At 35.5% G+C, this 21,494-nt stretch overlaps 1 protein-coding gene across 1 annotated transcript in view; it reads left to right on the forward strand.

Annotated features, from left to right (window-relative positions):
* Positions 1-319: 319 nt before the first annotated feature.
* The window catches only part of LOC143054829 (uncharacterized), a 97,356-nt gene continuing 76,181 nt past the window's right edge, over positions 320-21,494 (forward strand). Inside the window, exons 1-4 of the mRNA XM_076227879.1 lie at positions 320-408; positions 2,191-2,298; positions 3,243-3,320; positions 14,788-14,839. Of these exons, the coding sequence (XP_076083994.1) occupies positions 331-408; positions 2,191-2,298; positions 3,243-3,320; positions 14,788-14,839 (316 nt within the window). The 5' untranslated portion in view covers positions 320-330. The remainder of the gene's footprint in view (positions 409-2,190; positions 2,299-3,242; positions 3,321-14,787; positions 14,840-21,494) is intronic.

Here is a 21,494-nt window from a genome sequence, read left to right on the forward strand (position 1 = left end):
TATTTGTAATAATCATATAAAGTGGGGTCTCATTTTGTTTGTTTTGTTCTACTGAATCCATTGATATAATTATTTCACATATTTCTTGAAAAAAATATTTTTTTAAGATATCAGGTTTTATGAAAGTTTTGACATTTCACAACAAAACATGTTTATTTATTGTTTTTATATACAATATAAATACAAGTGTGACTGGTCATTTTATTCAGTTTTGACCACTGATTCATGTGATATATATTTTGTTTATATTTATTACACAACATTGTCCAGTTTATCAGACAAGTTTTGATGTCAGTTGTATTATTCCAGGGTAGAGGAGAGACAGCATTAATGTCTGCTGCCGAGTGGGGACACCTGGAGGTCTGTCGTCTCCTCATTGATAGAGGATGTAAGATCGACATCACATCAGTATGTTATCTACTTAGTCTGATCACATTACTATTAATCTACACTAAATCATGTTGTCAATTAGACAAGTTTAATGAACAAATATTTGTAATAATTATATCAAGTGGGGTCTTATTTTACTCGTATTATTGTTCTGAATCAGAAAATATAACTCCTTTTCATGTTTCTTTAAAAAAAATATTTTATTAAAATGAACAATTATACTGAATCTACACTAAATCCTGTTGGTAATCAGACAGATTTAATAAACAAATATGTGTAAGAATCATATAAAGTGGGGTCTCATTTTACTTGTTTTGTTCTACTGAATCCATTGATATAATTATTTCACATATTTCTTGAAAAAAATATTTTTTTAAGATATCAGGTTTAATGGAAGTTTTGACATTTCACAACAAAACATGTTTATTTGTTGTTTATGTAGAATATAAATACAAATGTGACTGGTCATTTTATTCAGTTTTGACCACTGATTCATGTGATATATATTTTGTTTATATTTATTACACAACATTGTCCAGTTTATCAGACAAGTTTTGATGTCAGTTGTATTATTCCAGATGTTTGGACAGACATCATTAATGAGGGCTGCCGATGGAGGACACCTGGAGATCTGTCGTCTCCTCATTGATAGAGGATGTAAGATCGACATCACAGATACAGTATGTTATCTACTTAGTCTGATCACATTACTATTAATCTACACTAAATCATGTTGTTAATTAGACAGTTTTATTAAATGAACAAATATTTGTAATAATCATATAAAGTGGGGTCTCATTTTGTTTGTTTTGTTCTACTGAATCCATTGATATAATTATTTCACATATTTCTTGAAAAAAATATTTTTTTAAGATATCAGGTTTTATGAAAGTTTTGACATTTCACAACAAAACATGTTTATTTATTGTTTTTATATACAATATAAATACAAGTGTGACTGGTCATTTTATTCAGTTTTGACCACTGATTCATGTGATATATATTTTGTTTATATTTATTACACAACATTGTCCAGTTTATCAGACAAGTTTTGATGTCAGTTGTATTATTCCAGGGTAGAGGAGAGACAGCATTAATGTTTGCTGCCAGGAGAGGACACCTGGAGATCTGTAAACTTCTCATTGATAGAGGATGTAAGATCGACATCACAGAGGTATGTTATCTACTTAGTCTGATCACATTACTATTAATCTACACTAAATCATGTTGTTAATTAAACAGTTTTAACAAACAAATATTTGTAATAGTTATATCAAGTGGGGTCTCATTTTACTCGTATTATTGTTCTGAATCAGAAAATATTACTCTTTTCAAGTTTCTTTAAAAAAAATATTTTATTGAAATGTATAATTATACTGAATCTACACTAATTCCTGTTGGTAATCAGACAGATTTAATAAACAAATATCTGTAAGAATCATATAATGTGGGGTCTCATTTTACTTGTTTTGTTCTACTGAATCCATTAATACAATTATTTCACACATTTCTTGAAAAAAATATATTTTTAAGATATCAGGTTTAATGGAAGTTTTGACATTTCACAACAAAACATGTTTATTGTTTGTTTATATACAATATAAATACAAGTGTGACTGGTCATTGTATTCAGTTTTGACCACTAATTCATGTGATATATATTTTGTTTATATTTATTACACAACAATGTCCAGTTTATCAGACAAGTTTTAATGTCAGTTTTAGGATATGTTGTATATTATTGATATTGATAACAAAGTATTGTCCATAATATTTACATGTTATTTGGTTATATTATAGAGTGAAGGAAAAACAGCTTTACATTGGGCTGCTCAGGAGGGATATCTACAGACCACAAGATGTCTGGTAGAACAAGGAGGTGCCAGTCCCTCGGTTACAACACATCAGGTAATATTTTATAGTATATGCCCAGTGTTCAATTAATTTATGGATCACTTTACTGATGATGTGTAAAATCTGTTTGGTACAATGTTTGTATTGTTATAGATGTTAACCAAGATACAACGCATAAGTGATATTTCTGGCAAATTTGAGTTAAGATATTATGGACCTGTCTAGATACATATAGATTCTACCACTGTCTCGAGTGTAATACGATATTTATCCACTCGAGACTGTTAAATTTTCAAATTTGAAACGCGAGGCTTTAAGCCTCGTGTTTTTTAATATTTAGAATTTAACTGTCGATGCTATGAGTATGAGCATACTGGTGCAGTAATGTGATTTTGACATTCTTTTTTTTTTTCAAAGTGCACCAACTTTTAAGTTATATCAAAATGACAAAATGACCGAAATTAGGTGAAAACATTCCCGAATCAGAGTATGATGACATTTATTCTTGTGAACTGTGGCTATTTGAGCTAGATTGTTTGAGTTAACATGTCAGTCTTACTCTAATACAAAGTTGAGAATAATAGTGTTATTGTAAGATTATGCATTTAATATTTGCCAATGGACATTAAGCAGCAATCAACACAGAGACACTAATTTACATGAATACTTTTTATTCCCTGCTTAACACGGAGCATACAAGTTATATCTTACCTCTTTTTCTGTCATATACGAAATTTTGGTCACTTTTTTTCTCAGCAACTCTAAGTTGCAGCTTATTGAAATATGTAACTAAGTTTATGAAGTAATAATCGAAGCTAAGGGCTCACAAAATAAATAAACTACGTATACCACTCTGTTGTTACTGGTATGAAGTGGTGATCAGAGCTGAGGGGGTCGCATGATAAATAAAATACCACTCAGATGTTACTGGCATGAATGTACTGTAAGATAAGTGTTGTAAAAGAGATCAATTGATATGTATGTCCCACTGATTTCAGGGTAAAACTCCATATGATCTGGCAGCAGCACAACTGAAGTTTGATCCAAGGTACAAAGAATTAGTGGAATACTTGCAGGTACATATGTAATCAATTCTTACTTTTAAACAGAATAATCTGAAATCAATATTTATTGATGTACCATACATAACATTAAAAGATGTGGTATGATTGCCAATGAGACAACTCTTCACAAGAGACCAAATGACACAGAAATTAACAACTATAGGTCACTGTACAACCTTCAACAATGAGCAAACCAATCCCACATAGTCAGGATATAAATATTTAAAACAACAATGTCACTTAGGGCATTCACGAAATTTTTTTCAAAATATCAAAGTGTAAAGAGTTTATATTACACCAAATAAATACAAGGACACTGAAAGCAAATGTTTTTTTTTTTTCACTTTTAGTCCTGTATATTTTTCAAATTAAAAATAGACTCATACAGTTGATTTGGATTTTCTACAATGTTTAAGGTATTCTTCGGACTTGCACCTAACTAAAATTAATAAGTCAAACTGGAGAATTAAACAAAATAACGGCATACTGATATCAAGCCTGCCTTTAAAATAATTTTTTTTTTTGGCTTGAGTAAAAAACACTCAACACTGTCTAATGGATAAATGGGTTTTCTTAAGGGCAGTAGCACTAAACACTGTCTACTGAATAAATGTAGTTTCTTACGGGTAATGGTACAATGTGTACTGGATAAATGGGGTTTCTTACGGGTAGTGGTACTAAACACTGTGTACTGGATAAATGGGGTTTCTTACGGGTATTTTTACTAAACACTGTCTACTGGATAAATGGGGTTTCTTACAGGTAGTGGTACTAAACACTGTGTACTGGATAAATGGGGTTTCTTACGTTCAGTGGTACTAAACACTGTCTGCTGAATAAATGTGTTTTCCTTCGGGCAGTGGTACTAAACACTGTCTACTGGATAAATGGGGTTTCTTACAGGCAGTGTTACTAAACACTGTGTACTGGATAAAGGGGGTTTCTTACGGGTAGTGGTACTAAACACTGTGTACTGGATAAAGGGGGTTTCTTACGGGCAGTGTTACTAAACACTGTGTACTGGATAAAGGGGGTTTCTTACGGGCAGTGGTACTAAACACTGTATACTGGATAAAGGGGGTTTCTTACGGGTAGTGGTACTAAACACTGTCTATTGGATAAATGGGGTTTCTTACGGGTAGTAGTACTAAACACTGTCCACTGCATAAATGGGGTTTCTTACGGGTAGTGGTACTAAACACTGTCTTACTGGTAGTGGTACTAAAGACTGTGAACTGAATATAAGGGATTTCTTACGGGCAGTGGTACTAAACACTGTATACTGGATAAAGGTTGTTTCTTACGGGTAGTGGTACTAAACACTGTCTACTGGATAAATGGGGTTTCTTACGGGTAGTGGTACTTAACACTGTGAACTGGATTAATGGGGTTTCTTACGGGCAGTAGTACTAAACACTGTCTAGTGGATAAATGTGTTTTTCTTCGGGCAGTGGTACTAAACACTGTCTACTGGATAAATGGGATTTCTTACGGGTAGTGGTACTAAAGACTGTGAACTGGATATATGGGATTTCGTACGGGTAGTGGTACTAAACACTGTCTACTGGATAAATGGGGTTTCTTACGGGCAGTGTTACCAAACACTGTACTGGATAAATGGGGTTTCTTACGGGCAGTGTTACTTAACATTGTATACTGGATAAAGGGGGTTTCTTAAGGGTAGTGGTACTAAACACTGTCTACTGGATAAATAGGGTTTCTTACGGGTAGTAGTACTAAACACTGTGTACTGGATAAATGGGGTTTCTTTCGGGTAGTAGTACTAAACACTGTCCACTGCATAAATGGGGTTTCTTATGGGTAGTGGTACTAAACACTGTCTTACTGGTAGTGGTACTAAAGACTGTGAACTGGATATATGGGTAAGGGGGTTTCTTACGGGCAGTGTTACTAAACACTGTGTACTGGATAAATTGGGTTTCTTACGGGCAGTGATTCTAAACACTGTTTACTGGATAAATGGGGTTTCTTACGGGTAGTGGTACTAAAGACTGTGAACTGGATATATGGGATTGCTTTCGGGTAGTGGTACTAAACACTGTCCACTGCATAAATGGGGTTTCTTACGGGTAGTGGTACTAAACACTGTCTACTGGATAGATGGGGTTTCTACCAGAAGTGGTACTAACCATCATCTTTTAGGTAGCTGAAACACTTCAATACCAGTACCAGCAGTGGTACTAACCACCATCTTTTGGGTAGCTGATTCACTTCAATACCAGTACCAGCAGTGGTACTAACCACTTTACTGTGTAGATGGTATACTTACTGTCTGTTAGGAAGAAGTATCCATACCAGCAGTGGTATCCAACACTGTGTTCTTGGTATATGCTACACTTCATAGCAGTGGTACTTAATACTCTACTGGGTATATGATCTAATTAGGTACCATTGCAAACAGTGGTACTTACATTGTCTACTGTGAAGGCAGTGATATTGTTTGCCTCAAATTACAGCCGAAATTCGGCCTTTTCCCCTAGAGAAAATTCCCAATTACTAAAAAAAATGGCTTAAAATTCCTCCCAAAAAGTTCAACATTTTCCCAAAACAGTGATGGCATTGGTAGTAATGTTTGTAAATTTCGTATTCATGTTATTATTTTGATATTAGAAAGCACTTTTGAGATCCAGTTTTCTGATCAGAATCATCATGGTGTTTGTAAGACACATGGTTTTCAATGCATTAAGTATCATCATTGTTTTGGTTTCACTCCCCTCTCCGAAAAGTACCTTTCAGGTTGAAAATGTCTGACAACCAAAATATACATGAAAAAACAGTGCAAAAAAGACAGCAAAGGTCAGCAAAAAATCGGAGATGTGTTTAGAATCAAAAATATACAAATTTCCCAATTTCATTAAAAAATATGCAATTTTCCCAATAAAAAACGGTAGAGGTAGTTTTGAAAAAAGACAACAATATCACTGGAAGGTGATATAGTGGGATACTATTGGGTAGATGGTTCACTTGGATACACTTAGCAGTAGTGGTAATAAACACTGTCTACCAGGTATGTGATACACTTCGATACTCTTACCAGCAGTGGAAATAACACTGTCTACTGGGTATATGGTATACTTGGATACCCTTAGCAGCAGTGGTACTAAGCACTATAAACCTTGTATATGACACACTTGGATACCCTTACCAGCAGTGGTACCAAACACTGCCTACTGTGTGTATAGTAGACACAGATACCCTTACCAGCATGGATACTTAACACTGTCTACTGGGTGAATAGAAGACACAGATACCCTTACCAGCAGGGATACTTAACACTGTCTACTGGGTGAATAGAAGACACAGATACCCATACCAGCAGGGTACTTAACACTGTCTACTGGGTGTATAGTAGACACAGATACCCATACCAGCAGAGGTACTTAACACTGTCTACTGGGTGTATAGTAGACACAGATACCCTTACCAGCAGGGGTACTTAACACTGTATGATGGGTGTATAGTATACATAGATACCCATACTAGCAGGATACTTAACACTGTCTACTGGGTGAATAGAAGACACAGATACCCATACCAGCAGGGTACTTTATGCTGTCTACTGGGTGTATAGTCGACACAGAAACCCATACCAGCAGGGGTACTTACCACTGTATAATGGGTGTATAGTATACATAGATACCCATACCAGCAGGATACTTAACACTGTCTTCGGGGGTTATAGAAGACATAGATACACTTACCAGCAGGGGAACTTAACACTGTCTACTGGGTGTATAATAGACACAGATACCCTTACCAGCAGGATACTTAACACTGTGTACTGGATGTATAGAAGACACAGATACCCATTCCAGCAGAGTACTTAACACTGTCTACTGGGTGTATAGTGGACACAGCTACCCATATCAGCAGAGGTACTTAACACTTTATACTGGGTGTAGAGTATACACAGATACCCATACCAGCAGGATACTTAATGCTGTCTACGGGTGTATAGTAGACACAGATACCCATACCAGCAGGGATACTTAACACTGTCTACGGGTGTATAGTAGACACAGATACCCATACCAGCAGGGTACTCAACACTGTCTACTGGGTGTATAGTGGACACAGCTACCCATATCAGCAGAGGTACTTAACACTGTATACTGGGTGTATAGTATACACAGATACCCATACCAGCAGGATACTTAACACTGTCTACTGGGTGTATATAAGACACAGATACACTTACCAGCAGGGGTACTTAACACTGTCTACTGGGTGTATAGTAGACTCAGATACCCTTACCAGCAGGGGTACTTAATACTGTATACTGGGTGTATAGTAGACACAGATACCCATACTAGCAGGTGTACTTAAAACTGTACTGGGTGGATAGTCAACTCAGATACCTTTAGCAGCAGGGATACTTAACACTGTCTACGGGTGTGTAGTAGACACAGATACCCATACCAGCAGGATACTTAACACAGTCTACGGGGTGTATTGTAGATTCAGATACCCTTACCAGCAGGGGTACTTAATACTGTATACTGGGTGTATAGTAGACACAGATACCCATACTAGCAGGTGTACTTAAAACTGTACTGGGTTGATAGTCAACTCAGATACCCTTAGCAGCAGGGATACTTAACACTGTCTACGGGTGACAGATACCCATACCAGCAGGATACTTAACACTGTCTACGGGTGTATAGTAGACACAGATACCCATACCAGCAGGGATACTTAACACTGTCTACGGGTGTATAGTAGACACAGATACCCATACCAGCAGGGTACTCAACACTGTCTACTGGGTGTATAGTAGACACAGATACCCTTCCCAGCAGGGGTACTTAACACTGCCTACTGGGTGTATAGTATACACAGATACCTTTACCAGCATGATACTTATTACACTGTCTACTGGGTATATAATAGACACAGATACCCTTACCAGCAGGTTACTTAACACTGTCTACTGGGTGTATAATAGACACAAATACCCTTACCAGCAGGGGTACTTAACACTGTCTACTGGGTGTATAATAGACACAGATACCATACCAGCAGGGTACTTAACACTGTCTACCGGGTGTATAATAGACACAGATACCCTTACCAGCAGGGTACTTAACACTGTCTACTGGGTGTATAATAGATACCCTTACCAGCAGGTTACTTCAAGGAGGATACTTAACACTGTCGTCGGGGGTTATAGAAGACATAGATACACTTATCAGCAGGGGAGCTTAACACTCTACTGGGTGTATAAAAAACACAGATACCCATACCAACAGGGTACTCAACACTGTCTACTGGGTGTATAGTAGACACAGATACCCTTACCAGCAGAGGTACTAAACACCATATAGTAGACACAGATACCCATACCAGCAGGATACTTAACACTGTCTACTTGTGTATAGTAAACTCAGATACCCTTACCAGCAGGATAAACTTAACACTGACTACTGGGTGTATAGAAGACACATATACCCTTAATAGCAGGGGTCTTTAACAGTGTCTACTAGCTATATATAGGTGGATAGTAGACTCAGATACCCTTACCAGTAGGGGTACTTAAAACTGTCTACTGAATAGAAAGATGATTCAGATATCCTTACAAGAAGGGGTATTAAACAAAGTCTACTGGTAAGATGATTCACTTAGTTATTATAGCCATTAGTGGTACTTAACCTTGTCTTATTAGTAGATGATACACTTGGATACCCTTACCAGTAGTGGTACTAAAAACTGTCTAGGGTACTAGGTATATGATACAGTTGTATATCTTAACAAGATTTGGTACTTAAGCTGTCTCCTTGGTAGACCATACAGTTGTATGCCTTTACCAGTGGTGGTACTTAAACTGTCTCCTTGGTAGTTGATACAGCTGTATATCTTTACCAGTTGTGGTACTTAAACTGTCTCCTTGGTAGATGATACAGCTATATACCTTTACCAGCTGTGGTACTTAAACTGTCTCCTTGGTAGATGATACAGTTGTATACCTTTACCAGTGGTGGTACTTAAACTGTCTCCTTGATAGATGATACAGTTATATACCTTTACCAGCTGTGTTAATTACACTGTCTCCTTGGTAGATGATAATGTTGTATACCTTTACCAGCTGTGGTACTTAAACTGTCTCCTTGGTAGATGATACAGTTGTATACCTTTACCAGCAGTGGTACTTAAACTGTCCTTGGTAGATTATACAGTTATATACCTTTACCAGCTGTGGTACTTAAACTGTCTCCTTGGTAGATGATACAGCTATATACCTTTACCAGCTGTGGTACTTAAACTGTCTCCTTGGTAGATGATACTGTTGTATACCTTTACCAGCTGTGGTAATTACACTGTCTCCTTGGTAGATGATACTGTTGTATAGCTTTACCAGCTGTGGTACTTAAACTGTCCTTGGTAGATGAAACAGCTATATACCTTTACCAGCTGTGGTACTTAAACTGTCTCCTTGGTAGATGATACAGCTCTATATCTTTACCAGCTGTGGTACTTAACTGTCTCCTTGGTAGATGATACAGCTGTATACCTTTACCAGCTGTGGTACTTAAACTGTCTCCTTGGTAGATGATACAGTTATATACCTTTACCAGCTGTGTTAATTACACTGTCTCCTTGGTAGATGATACTGTTGTATACCTTTACCAGCTGTGGTACTTAAACTGTCTCCTTGGTAGATGATACAGTTGTATACCTTTACCAGCAGTGGTACTTAAACTGTCCTTGGTAGATGAAACAGCTATATACCTTTACCAGCTGTGGTACTTAAACTGTCTTCTTGGTAGATGATACAGCTATATACCTTTACCAGCTGTGGTACTTAAACTGTCTCCTTGGTAGATGATACAGTTGTATACCTTTACCAGCAGTGGTACTTAAACTGTCCTTGGTAGATGATACAGTTATATACCTTTACCAGCTGTGGTACTTAAACTGTCTCCTTGGTAGATGATACAGCTATATACCTTTACCAGCTGTGGTACTTAAACTGTCTCCTTGGTAGATGATACAGTTATATACCTTTACCAGCTGTGTTAATTACACTGTCTCCTTGGTAGATGATACAGTTGTATACCTTTACCAGCAGTGGTACTTAAACTGTCCTTGGTAGATGATACAGTTATATACCTTTACCAGCTGTGGTACTTAAACTGTCTCCTTGGTAGATGATACAGCTATATACCTTTACCAGCTGTGGTACTTAAACTGTCTCCTTGGTAGATAATACTGTTGTATACCTTTACCAGCTGTGGTAATTACACTGTCTCCTTGTTAGATGATACTGTTGTATACCTTTACCAGCTGTGGTACTTAAACTGTCCTTGGTAGATGAAACAGCTATATACCTTTACCAGCTGTGGTACTTAAACTGTCTCCTTGGTAGATGATACAGCTCTATATCTTTACCAGCTGTGGTACTTAAACTGTCTCCTTGGTAGATGATACAGCTGTATACCTTTACCAGCTGTGGTACTTAAACTGTCTCCTTGGTAGATGATACAGCTATATACCTTTACCAGCTATGATACTTAAACTGTCTCCTTGGTAGATGATACAGTTGTATACCTTTACCAGCTGTGGTACTTTAAACTATCTCCTTGGTAGATGATACAGTTGTGTATCTTTACCAGTGGTGATACTCACACTGTCTCCTTGGTAGAATATACAGTTGTATACCATTACCAGCAGTGGTACTTAAACTGTCTCATTGGTAGATATTACACTTTGATACCCTTACCAGCAGTTGTACTAAAACTTGTCTACAGTACTGGGTAGATGATACAGTTGTATATGTTTACCAGTGGTGATACTCACACTGTCTCCTTGGTAGATGATACAGTTGTATACCTTTACCAGCTGTGGTACTTTAAACTATCTCCTTGGTATATGATACAGTTGTATATCTTTACCAGTGGTGATACTCACACTGTCTCCTTGGTAGAATATACAGTTGTATACCATTACCAGCAGTGGTACTTAAACTGTCTCCTTGGTAGATATTACACTTTGATACCCTTACCAGCAGTTGTACTAAAACTTGTCTACAGTACTGGGTAGATGATATAGTTGTATACCTTTACCAGTAGTGGTATTTAAATTGTCTCCATGGTACATAATAAGGGTTGTGAAATGTATGATAAATCCAGTAGACAGTGTTTAGTATCCCTGCTTGTAAGGGTACTTTCAATCAGTGTATTATTTACCCAATAGAACGAGGTCATCTCTGTAGATTGTTCAATTAGATACACTTGCTAGCAGTGGTTCTCTTGAATACTCTTACCAGCAGTGGTGTAAAACATACTCTTACCAGCAGTGGTGTAAAACACTGTTGAATGGGTATATAATACACTTATATACCCTAATCAGCAGCATCATAACTTGCATGCCCCCGCCCATAATCGAAGAGGCCATTAAATGTTACCCTTTGCCATCTGTTCTTCAGTTTGTCCTATTCTCCATCACATTTTTGTTTCCTTACTGGTACTAAAATTTTGCTCATCTTAATTTTTTTAACCAAACCACAACTCCCAGACAGAGTTTAAATTTGGGCAGTGAGTCATTTATCTTGCTACAGTTATGCCTGTTTGCAACTGGGAAAATTCTTATTTTTTTTTTCATTTCCCTATTCTAACTAGTTCTCGTCCAAATTTTTATGAAACTCAGTTTACAATGTAAAAAACCAAAACTCCCAGAGAGAGTTTGATTTTGGGCAATGCGTTACTTACTGCTTAGAGTTATGCCCCTTTATAACTTGCAAAATTGCAAACTATTAAACGAGAAGACCTCATTTGGAATGTCGCTGGTCTTCCTCCCACAATTAATTAATCATCATGCATATGTGTCCTATAGGTACCATGCATAGTCGCATTTGTCATCCATTCTTGTGACTATTCAGTTTGGGTTATTTTGGGAGAAAAACGAAAATTAAGACGTCCGAATATCGCTCCGTCATCAAACCGAATGATAGATAACAAAAATGAAAAATAAAAAAGCGTTGTACATATCGTGGTTTTTATATCGTAAGAACATGACATGACTACCGGTTTTAACATTGATAACCAATCGTATGATAGATAACAAAATTGATAAATAAATAAGCCAATCAGAGAGTTGTCCTTATCATGGTTTTTTAGATCGTAAGAACCACTACTATTATTCCTCGGGTTTTAACTTTTCTTAAGTACTCAGACGGGGATAAGACAATTATTTTCACGTTTATCTGCATCATCCCCATGTTTACTATGATTAATATACTACTATAATATATATAGAGACTCTCTATATAATATAGCAGTGATCGCCATGGAGAAGAAACTTTATAGAATTAACAGTTAATAGAAAATTAAATACACTTTAATATTTATAATAGATACGTATGTTCAAAGTATACAGAAACGCGAAAATAATGGAATATATATATATATATTAACAGAAAACAAAATAATAACGGACTTTGAAAAAAAAGAGAACTTAGAAATATTGTCCTGTCTCCATGTACCTATATGACTTTCGATATCATTTCTTAAATTCTCCAGACATAATTTTTTTTATAAAAATTCATACTTTCAACCAAGTTTAAAATGTCCAATTTCGCTTTTAAATATAGGTCAAATAGGACTTCCGGTTTTAAACTTGCACATAAATTTCATAAGAGTACTTGAGGACAGGAAAATAATTATTGCGTTGATAGAGACTCTCCAAATAATATAGCAGTGATCGTCTAGAAGAAGAAATTCTTAGTTAATAGCAAATACACTTTATTTATAGAATACACATGTTCATAGTATACAGAAACACGAAAATAATGGAATTTAACACAAAAAAATAACGGACATTGGAAACAAGGGAGAGGACTTAAACTGCTTCCAAGTACCTATGAATTTGATACCTTTTTTGAAATTCTCCAGATATGAAATCTTACACTGAAATTCTCCAAACACAGAATCTCACAAGCTCTCAATGCCCGCGATTTTGCGGGTGTATTCTAGTTACATTTAATCCGCAATCTAACTTAAATTTTCCTTATCAAAGTTTATGAAACGCATACACAATGTTAAGAACCAAGACTTTTATAAAGAGTTCGAATTTGGGCTGTGAGTCAATTACAGTTCTAGAGTTATCACCTTTTTAACTTGCAAAATGGTAAATTTTATGAAACTCATACACAATGATAAAGAACTAGTGTTCGCAGACACATTCATCTTTTATTTTTTGTCTTGCTTGATGGAATCAAAAAGCGAGACATAGGTATGCTGTTTCCAACATCGGTGGCGGTGACAGCGGCGTCAACAATGTATTAGTTTGTGATAAGGTCTTGTTTATAGTGAACCACAAGTAGTAGGTCATTCATATTTGGTATAAAGTTGTATTAGCATTGGCACATCTCATTGCCATGGAGATTATTTGCCCTGTCCCCTCAGTCATGGTCTATTGACTTAGAAACTTTTGCTTGTTTTACATGTATTAGTTTGTGATTAGGTCAGTTTATGGTAAACCACTAGTGATAGATCAATGATATTTGATATGCAGTTGTATACGCATTGGTATATCTCATTTGGCTCCGCCCCCTTAGTCATGGTCTATTGACTTTTGTATTTGTGATTAGGTCAGTTCAAGGGGAACCATTAGTGGTGAACCAATGTTAATTGATATTCAGTAATATCAGCATTAAAAAATCACATCTCATTTCCCTGGAGAATATTTGGCCCCGTCCCTTCAGTCATGGTCTATTGACTTTGAAACTTTTGCTTAGTCTATATGTATTAGTTTGTGATAAAATCAGTTTAAGATCAAATGTTTATGTTAAGTCAATGGTATTTGGTATGCAAATTTATAAGAATTTGTTAGTATTGTTTCCATGGAGTTTATATAGCTCCATCCCCTCTTCACGGTTTATTGACTTTGAAACTTCTATACATAGTTTACAAGTTAATATTTGTGTTTAGGTTTGTTTAAAGGGAACGACTTATAATAAGTCAAAAGATATTTGGTATGCAGTTGTATTTAAATAGCCATTGGCACATCTCATTTACATGGATATTGCTTAGCCAAGTACCTCAGTCATGGTTCATTGACTGTATATTTGCCTAACTTATGTAACATGTTAAGGATTGCTATTTGAATGTCAACATTCGCATAATCAAAATTACTAAAAAGCGAGAAATATCTCTGTGATAACAGTTTATGTTTATAGTTTCTACCTAACTGTTATAGTTAATGAGATAATGGGCAAACACTTGAAAAATTAGCCAAATATCATTATTTCAGTGATATAATTACTTTGAGATGTGTTCCAAAATTTTTGGCTATATATACTTTTTTGAAGATCCAGTGTATTTGGTTTTTTTTTGCTGTCTAAAATTTTTATCTTTTTTATAATTGTTGTTTTGAGATAACATGTAAAAAAAACTTAAATTAGACAAAAATCAGCATGCAAGGTAAAAAAACAACCTCACAGTGCATATTTCTCCTTTTTCAGACAGTTATGTCAGAGAAATCCTCAAGTGTTCCTGCAGGACCGAAAATGGAAGGTATTTTCTTAAACATTATTTCATTTATATTAGAATTAACATGACTGTGTAAATATAATGAGCGGAGGATTCCTATATATTTGTAGGTCACCAGGTCAAATGAGAAGATCAACGTTACATTCAATAGACATTTCAATAGAAATCAGTTCATCAGAGGGGTGTCCCGATACTGGGGTTCATATTTACTTTAGGCAATAAAGGTCATGGACCTTTCACTAAAAATAGTAAAAGGTCCTTTATTCTTACAAGGTAATTGAAAATTCAATTTAGTAAAAAAATAAAAATATGCTTACCCTTCCTAAGCACTTGTCATAATTTAATAAATTTTTTCTGAATTTTTCAAAACTCTTTCAGAAAAATGGTTCCCATCTCCAATGCCAATACTATACGCTTGTTTCTAATAACACTTTGAACCTTTCTATTTGTTCTGGTTTCAACTGCTGCTTAAGAATACACTGGCCTAACATGTCAGATAACATCCCGACTTTGTTTTCAAGTTTCTTTTAAACACTGCATGAGGTTGGCAAGACAAATGCTGGGAGGTAGTTTCATGATTCTTAAGTTTTGTTTCCAACAAACTAGGGCACTTTGCCTTTAAGTGTGTTGGATAAACCAGTTTAATCATGAAAATTAGGCGAAGGAGGATTAACCTTCCATTGGGGCAAAAATTTACGTTTTCGTTTTTCCCCTTCATGGTCTCAGCTGGTATACCGTTGTCCGTCCATCCGTCTGTTCGTCGTCAACATGTTGAACAATAACTTAAAAACGCTTTGAGCAGTTTTCATGAAACTTTGGTGAACTGTTTATATCTTGACATGAGCTCAATTTTATTTTTATAAATGTTAGATTTGACGTTTCCGAATTATGGGGTTTTATTCCTTCATTCCTTAAAAAAGAAGAATTTTCCAGTTTTTGAACAATAACTCAAAAATGCTTTGAGCAGTTTACAGGAAACTTTGGTGACATGTTTATATCGTTTGGCGTGAGCTCCCTTTTGATTTTTATAAATGTTAGATTTTACATTTCCGAGTTGTGTGGATTTATTCATTAAAAAAGGGTGTTTTTCCGGTTTTTGGACAAAACTCAAAAGTGAATTTGAGCAGTGTTCATGAAACTTTGTTGACTGGTTTACATATATTACAATAACCTCCCTTTAGTTTTTTTTTTTTATAAATTTCTGATATGACATTGCAGAATTATGATACTTCATTCTTTGAAAAAGCAACGGGCGTATCATGCGCTCATGGCACAGCTATTTATTTATATTTGTTTTACAAAGCACTGTTTAAATTAAAATCTAAACTATTGGTTACTTATAATTTAAGCTTGGATATGTTCAGTGGAGTAATGAAAGGGAGATACAATTACTATTTAAATAATTAGATATTAATTATCTACAATCGAAACATGTTGACAAGAGAGGCGAAAGATTCCAGAGAGACATTCAAATCATAAGTCGAAAACAAAATGACAATGTCATGGCTAAAAAAGAAAAAGACAAACAGACACAACATAAAAACTAAAGACTGAGCAACATTGAGCAAAACGAAACCCACTCAAAACTAGGGGTGATGATCTCAGGTGCTCCGAAAGGGTAAGTAGACTGCTCCACATGTGGCATCCATTGTGTTGCTCATGTTAGTATAAACCCAGCAATCGTCTTAATTCGGTAGGTCACATTTTGGAAAAGGGGATGGGATTGTTGTTACGATATTAGGAACATATCTGCTATCATCTGTGAAACTGATATTCCATAATGGTCAACCCACTTGAGATGGCGTCCATAAAACTTACGAAAGGATGTAATTATATTGTACATTTATATATAATAACTTTTCGGGATTTTCAGGATTTTCTCGCCGCGTTGAAAACCGATTGTTGACCTTCAGATGTTATCTGCTCTTTGGTCGGGGTGTTCTCTCTTTGATATATTCCCCATTTCCATTCTCAATTTATATATAGATTTTACTGAATATTACATATTGAAAAAGATGTTTGATTATGCTGATTTTTATACGACCGCAAAAAAATTAAAAAAATTTTGGTCGTATATTGCAGTATCACTTCGTCGTCAACGTCCTCAACGTCGTCCGAAGACGGATGGATCCGGATAATAACTTAAGTATAAGTAAATAGAAATCAATAAAATTTCAACACAAGGTTTATAACCACTAAAGGAAGGTTGGGATTGATTTTGGGGTTATGGTCTCAACTTTTTAGGAATTAGGGGCCAAAAAAGGGCCCCAAATAAGCATTTTTGTAGTTTCCAGACAATAACTTTGTGTTTAAGTGTATGGATCTTTCTGAAATTGTACCACAGGGTTCCATAGCAAGGAAGGAAGGTTGAAATTGATTTTCTGGGTTATGGCTGTTTGTTTAGGAATTTAAGAGCCAAAAACAATACTTTTCTAATACTTTGTATAAATTGCTTATTTCTTGACCAATTTCAATAGGGTTTTATTCTTGAATTCTTGGTGTTCTTTAAAATGCTGACTCTAACAGTGTATCAAGTTATTGGATTTTGGGCCCCGTTTTTAAATTATTACACATTGAGGTCCAAATGGTCCAAAATTAAATTTTGTTTGATTTCAACAAAAGTTGAATTTATGGGGTTCTTTGATATGCTAAGTCTAACAATGTATTTAGATTTTTGATTTTTGGGCCCCTTTATCAAATTGGTCCACATTGAGGTCAAAAGGGTCCAAAATTAAACTTTGTTTGATTTCATCAAAAATTGAATTCTTGGGATTCTTTGATATGCTGAGTCTAACCATGTATTTAGATTTTGGATATTGGACCATAATAGGTAAATTTATTTTTTTTCAGTTCAATTTGACCACATTTATTCTGTGTCAGAAACCTATGCTGTGTCAAATATTTAATCACAATCCAAATTCAGAGCTGTATCAAGCTTGAATGTTGTGTCCATACTTGCCTCAACTGTTCAGAGTTCGACCTCTGTGGTCGTATCAAGCTGCACCCTGTTGGGAGCATTTTATTATAAATAAAGACGTTTTGTAAAAGAATAGTCTACAAATTTTGACATTTTATATAATATTTTATTAAAATAAAAGTATTTATTGTTATAAATTTTCACTTCTTCATACTAAACCGGCGGCTACAAGCATATTTCAGACGAATTGTGCACATCCTGCTACAAGCATGAAATTTGGCATAGATCTTCCTCAACTATTACTCTTTCATTTCAGATAGGGAGGCATTTGAAAAAAATCACACTTAAATCAGCCCTATATCGAAGTCTATTAAGTGAAAAGTTGTTATTATCATGCTACTAACATAATATTGGGTATCAACCTTTGTTTTGTACTACTTTTGGATATATGCTATAGATAAGATGTCTTCAAAAACCCTACTTCCGGTAAAATCCAACATGGCGGATATAGTACTACAATAAGCTTTGTTTTAGGAAGGGTCATTGAAATGTGTTTTAATGTATTGCTACTATCATTACACTGGGCAGGAACCTTTCTTTTGTGCCTCTCATGGATACAATGTATAAGACATATCTCTTTAAAAACCTTACTTCCGGTAAATTTTAGAATGGCGGTCATAGAAATATCAATTTTCTATTTTAATATTCAACTTTTTTCAAAATGTAAAGAAAATGTTTTTTGTTGGTTTTTTTTTTGCTTGTCATTAAACTATTGGCTTCTAGTTATCCTCAAAACCACTAATTTTTTTCTAAAATAAATTTTTAAATCACACTTCCGGTATTAAAAAAAAACCAATATGATGGAAATTTCAAAAATGAGTCCTCAATACATATCTTTGATTTAGAGTTTTAGATAGATTGGTTAAAACAAAATAAAATTACTGAAGTACTCAAACATTTTTCAAATTATTACTATTTGGCTGAAAATACATGTTTATTCACAGTCACCACATGTAAAGAAAACGGTGCACGAGAGACATGATTTTCCACATTAAAACGACAGCGACATCTTCTGTATCTGTATCTGCATGAATGCGTTGTCAATACCAATTCTGGCTTTAATATAACGGTTTGAGAGAGTGCCGCCGATTTATTGACGAGTAGTAAGAGCAGATTTGACGCTCTATACGCGTGATGTGCGCACTACAGTGTCGTCTTGCTGATTCGACGCGATCACTGTCTTTACAAAGAATGAGTTTGAGTATTGTGGTGTTTTGCTTCGTGGAATGTCAAAACACTTAAAGTGATTCTTTACTTGCTTTTCCACAATATTTGTTGCGTGGTATTCTTCGAACTTCTTTGCAGTTATGTTTATCTTAGGACGTGCTTTTTGGAGAAAATTCGTTTGGTTCAATAGCGGGAATCAGCCCCTAAACCACTTTGTACATAAATATCAACTACTAGCTTGTTCGTCTTGCAATTGTCTGGAGGTCTTGTAGTTCCTTTTTGGCAAGCATATTGGAGACACCAGTCCTCTCTTGACTTGTAACCTATGGTGATAAATCTTGCCGCTTGACGTTGTATCATTTCTAGCTTATTTATGTTTGTTACCATGTTGGGGTCCCATACTATGGCTCCACATTCCATCGTTGATAAAAGAGCGAGATGTAAGCTGTTTTTTGCAATCTTGTGGACAGTATTTCAAGTTTCTTCTTTGAGAGCCTAGTGTTGAATTTACTTTCTTTGCCACGTTTAATATGTGGGTGGTCCATTTGAGGTCTTCCGAAATTTGTAGGCATAGGTATGGGTTATGCTTGACTTGTTGTAGTATGTGTCCATTTAAACTATAGATTGTATGGCTTTTGTTTCTGATGCTTAGGATGTAGCATGTTTTGACATTAAACCGCATTCCAAAGTACATCCACAATGTACAAGCAAATTGTCAAAATGATGAGGCCTTAGCAAGAGTTATTTAAAAGTTATCCTCTCTGTCCCTTCGCCATTCATAAGCGCTTGAACTGGGTATCATAAGAGTCAATTCCAAGCTCGTTCCCCTAAACACCTGCCTTAGTATATTGCACGTTTCACCCTCAATTAGTCTTCCCTTTTGCTCAAATAGTTATTTTCTTGATTCTTTAACCATGTTTTCCCAATCTGATAAGTTTCACTTAGTTTGTGTGATTTTACAGTTAAGCCACGGTGATTTAGGCTGATCAATCATCATTCTTTATGTCAAAGTCACATCTTCAAATGCCATCAATGTCTCCCACGCAGTCTTATTTTCCTTTTCAAGCAATCAGAGAACCGTATCACAACTGGTAAATACATGGAGCACAATAAGTGTGTGTAATCACTCATTGCTAGGTGCATTTGTAAATATGTTTATCCAAAGCTTTTTGCCCTCCCAAACACAATCCATAGTTCGTCTACCTCTGTCACGGAATAGCGAAACAATAACGACTATTCGAATCATGACTCGTGCATGTTAGTGGTTCATTGCATCAAACACATGCACCATGATTAATTTGTCAGCCTCTTAATGTGAACATGGTGATAAACTTGAAATACATCTCGAGGTAGATAAGATAGAATATCCTGAGCATTTGTTATAAGAAGCAGGAGCTACATTTAGGGGAAAGGGAATACACTGACGAATCAAGACTCAAAACAAAATTACGACAATAAGAAAAAACAGCAACAGCTTGCTCGATAGATTTTGAGGGAAAGGCAGTTGTAGCAACAATTACACAGGATGTTCTGTGCTATCCATCACATGGTGATGTTCTGTGCTATCCATCACATGGTGATGTTTCAAGCTTAGCATCATGTTCACGTAAAGAGGCTGACACTTGGATCAAGATGCATGTGTCTGATGCAGTGAAACACAGACTTAACTGAGTCATGACTCGAACATTCGATACTGATGTTGCTGTCATTGCGGTTTCGCTTTTCAGTGACCTAGGGGCAGACAAACTTTGGCTTGCATTTGGAAGTGGAAAAAGCTTCAGATATATATCTATCCATGACCTTTCAAATACACTAGGCATTGAGATATTACATGTTTGCTGGAAAAGGAACTGTGTTGGTGACATGGATGGTGTTTAAAGATGTGACTCTATCATTTAGAATGATGATTGATCAGCCAACATCACTATATATGGATTTGGCAATGTCATTGATAGAACGATACGTGGTTTTGTTGTACGATAGAACAAACTTATCAGATGGGGTTAACGAAGCAAGAAAAAATGTGTTTTTGTAAGAGGAAATACTTATTGAGGCTATTCCCACGACTCGGTCTAGTCTTTTTCAGCAAGTAAAACGTGCAATATACCATGGCGGATGTGAATGAGTAACAAGCTTGGTATTGGTTCCTTTTCTAACTAGTCCATCCCTTATGAATGGTGAAGGTGAAAATATTAGCCATGGCACCCTTTTCAACAACTCTTGTGAGGCCTCTTAATCTTATCAGGAGCTTGTACATTATAGATGTAAGAAACAATACCACGATCTTTGTAAATTTGAAAAATAAGCTCTCCTATTGTGAGTAAACATATATATGCGGCCATAAATAAGTCATTCTAAAGATGTTTAACAACTTTAGTGATTTTATTTTGTTTTACTGTGCCTAACCGATCACCTTTGGGGTATTATAATACCTATACAGTGTTACCTGGATAAAAAATTGTCAACACAATTTGTCCATTTAAACTGTACAATAGGTTTTGTGAGAGATTATCAATAGGTGGTCATTTAACTACC

The sequence above is a fragment of the Mytilus galloprovincialis genome, chromosome 12, assembly GCF_965363235.1.
Source record: "Mytilus galloprovincialis chromosome 12, xbMytGall1.hap1.1, whole genome shotgun sequence".
In the NCBI taxonomy this organism is placed as follows: Eukaryota; Metazoa; Mollusca; class Bivalvia; order Mytilida; family Mytilidae; genus Mytilus; species Mytilus galloprovincialis.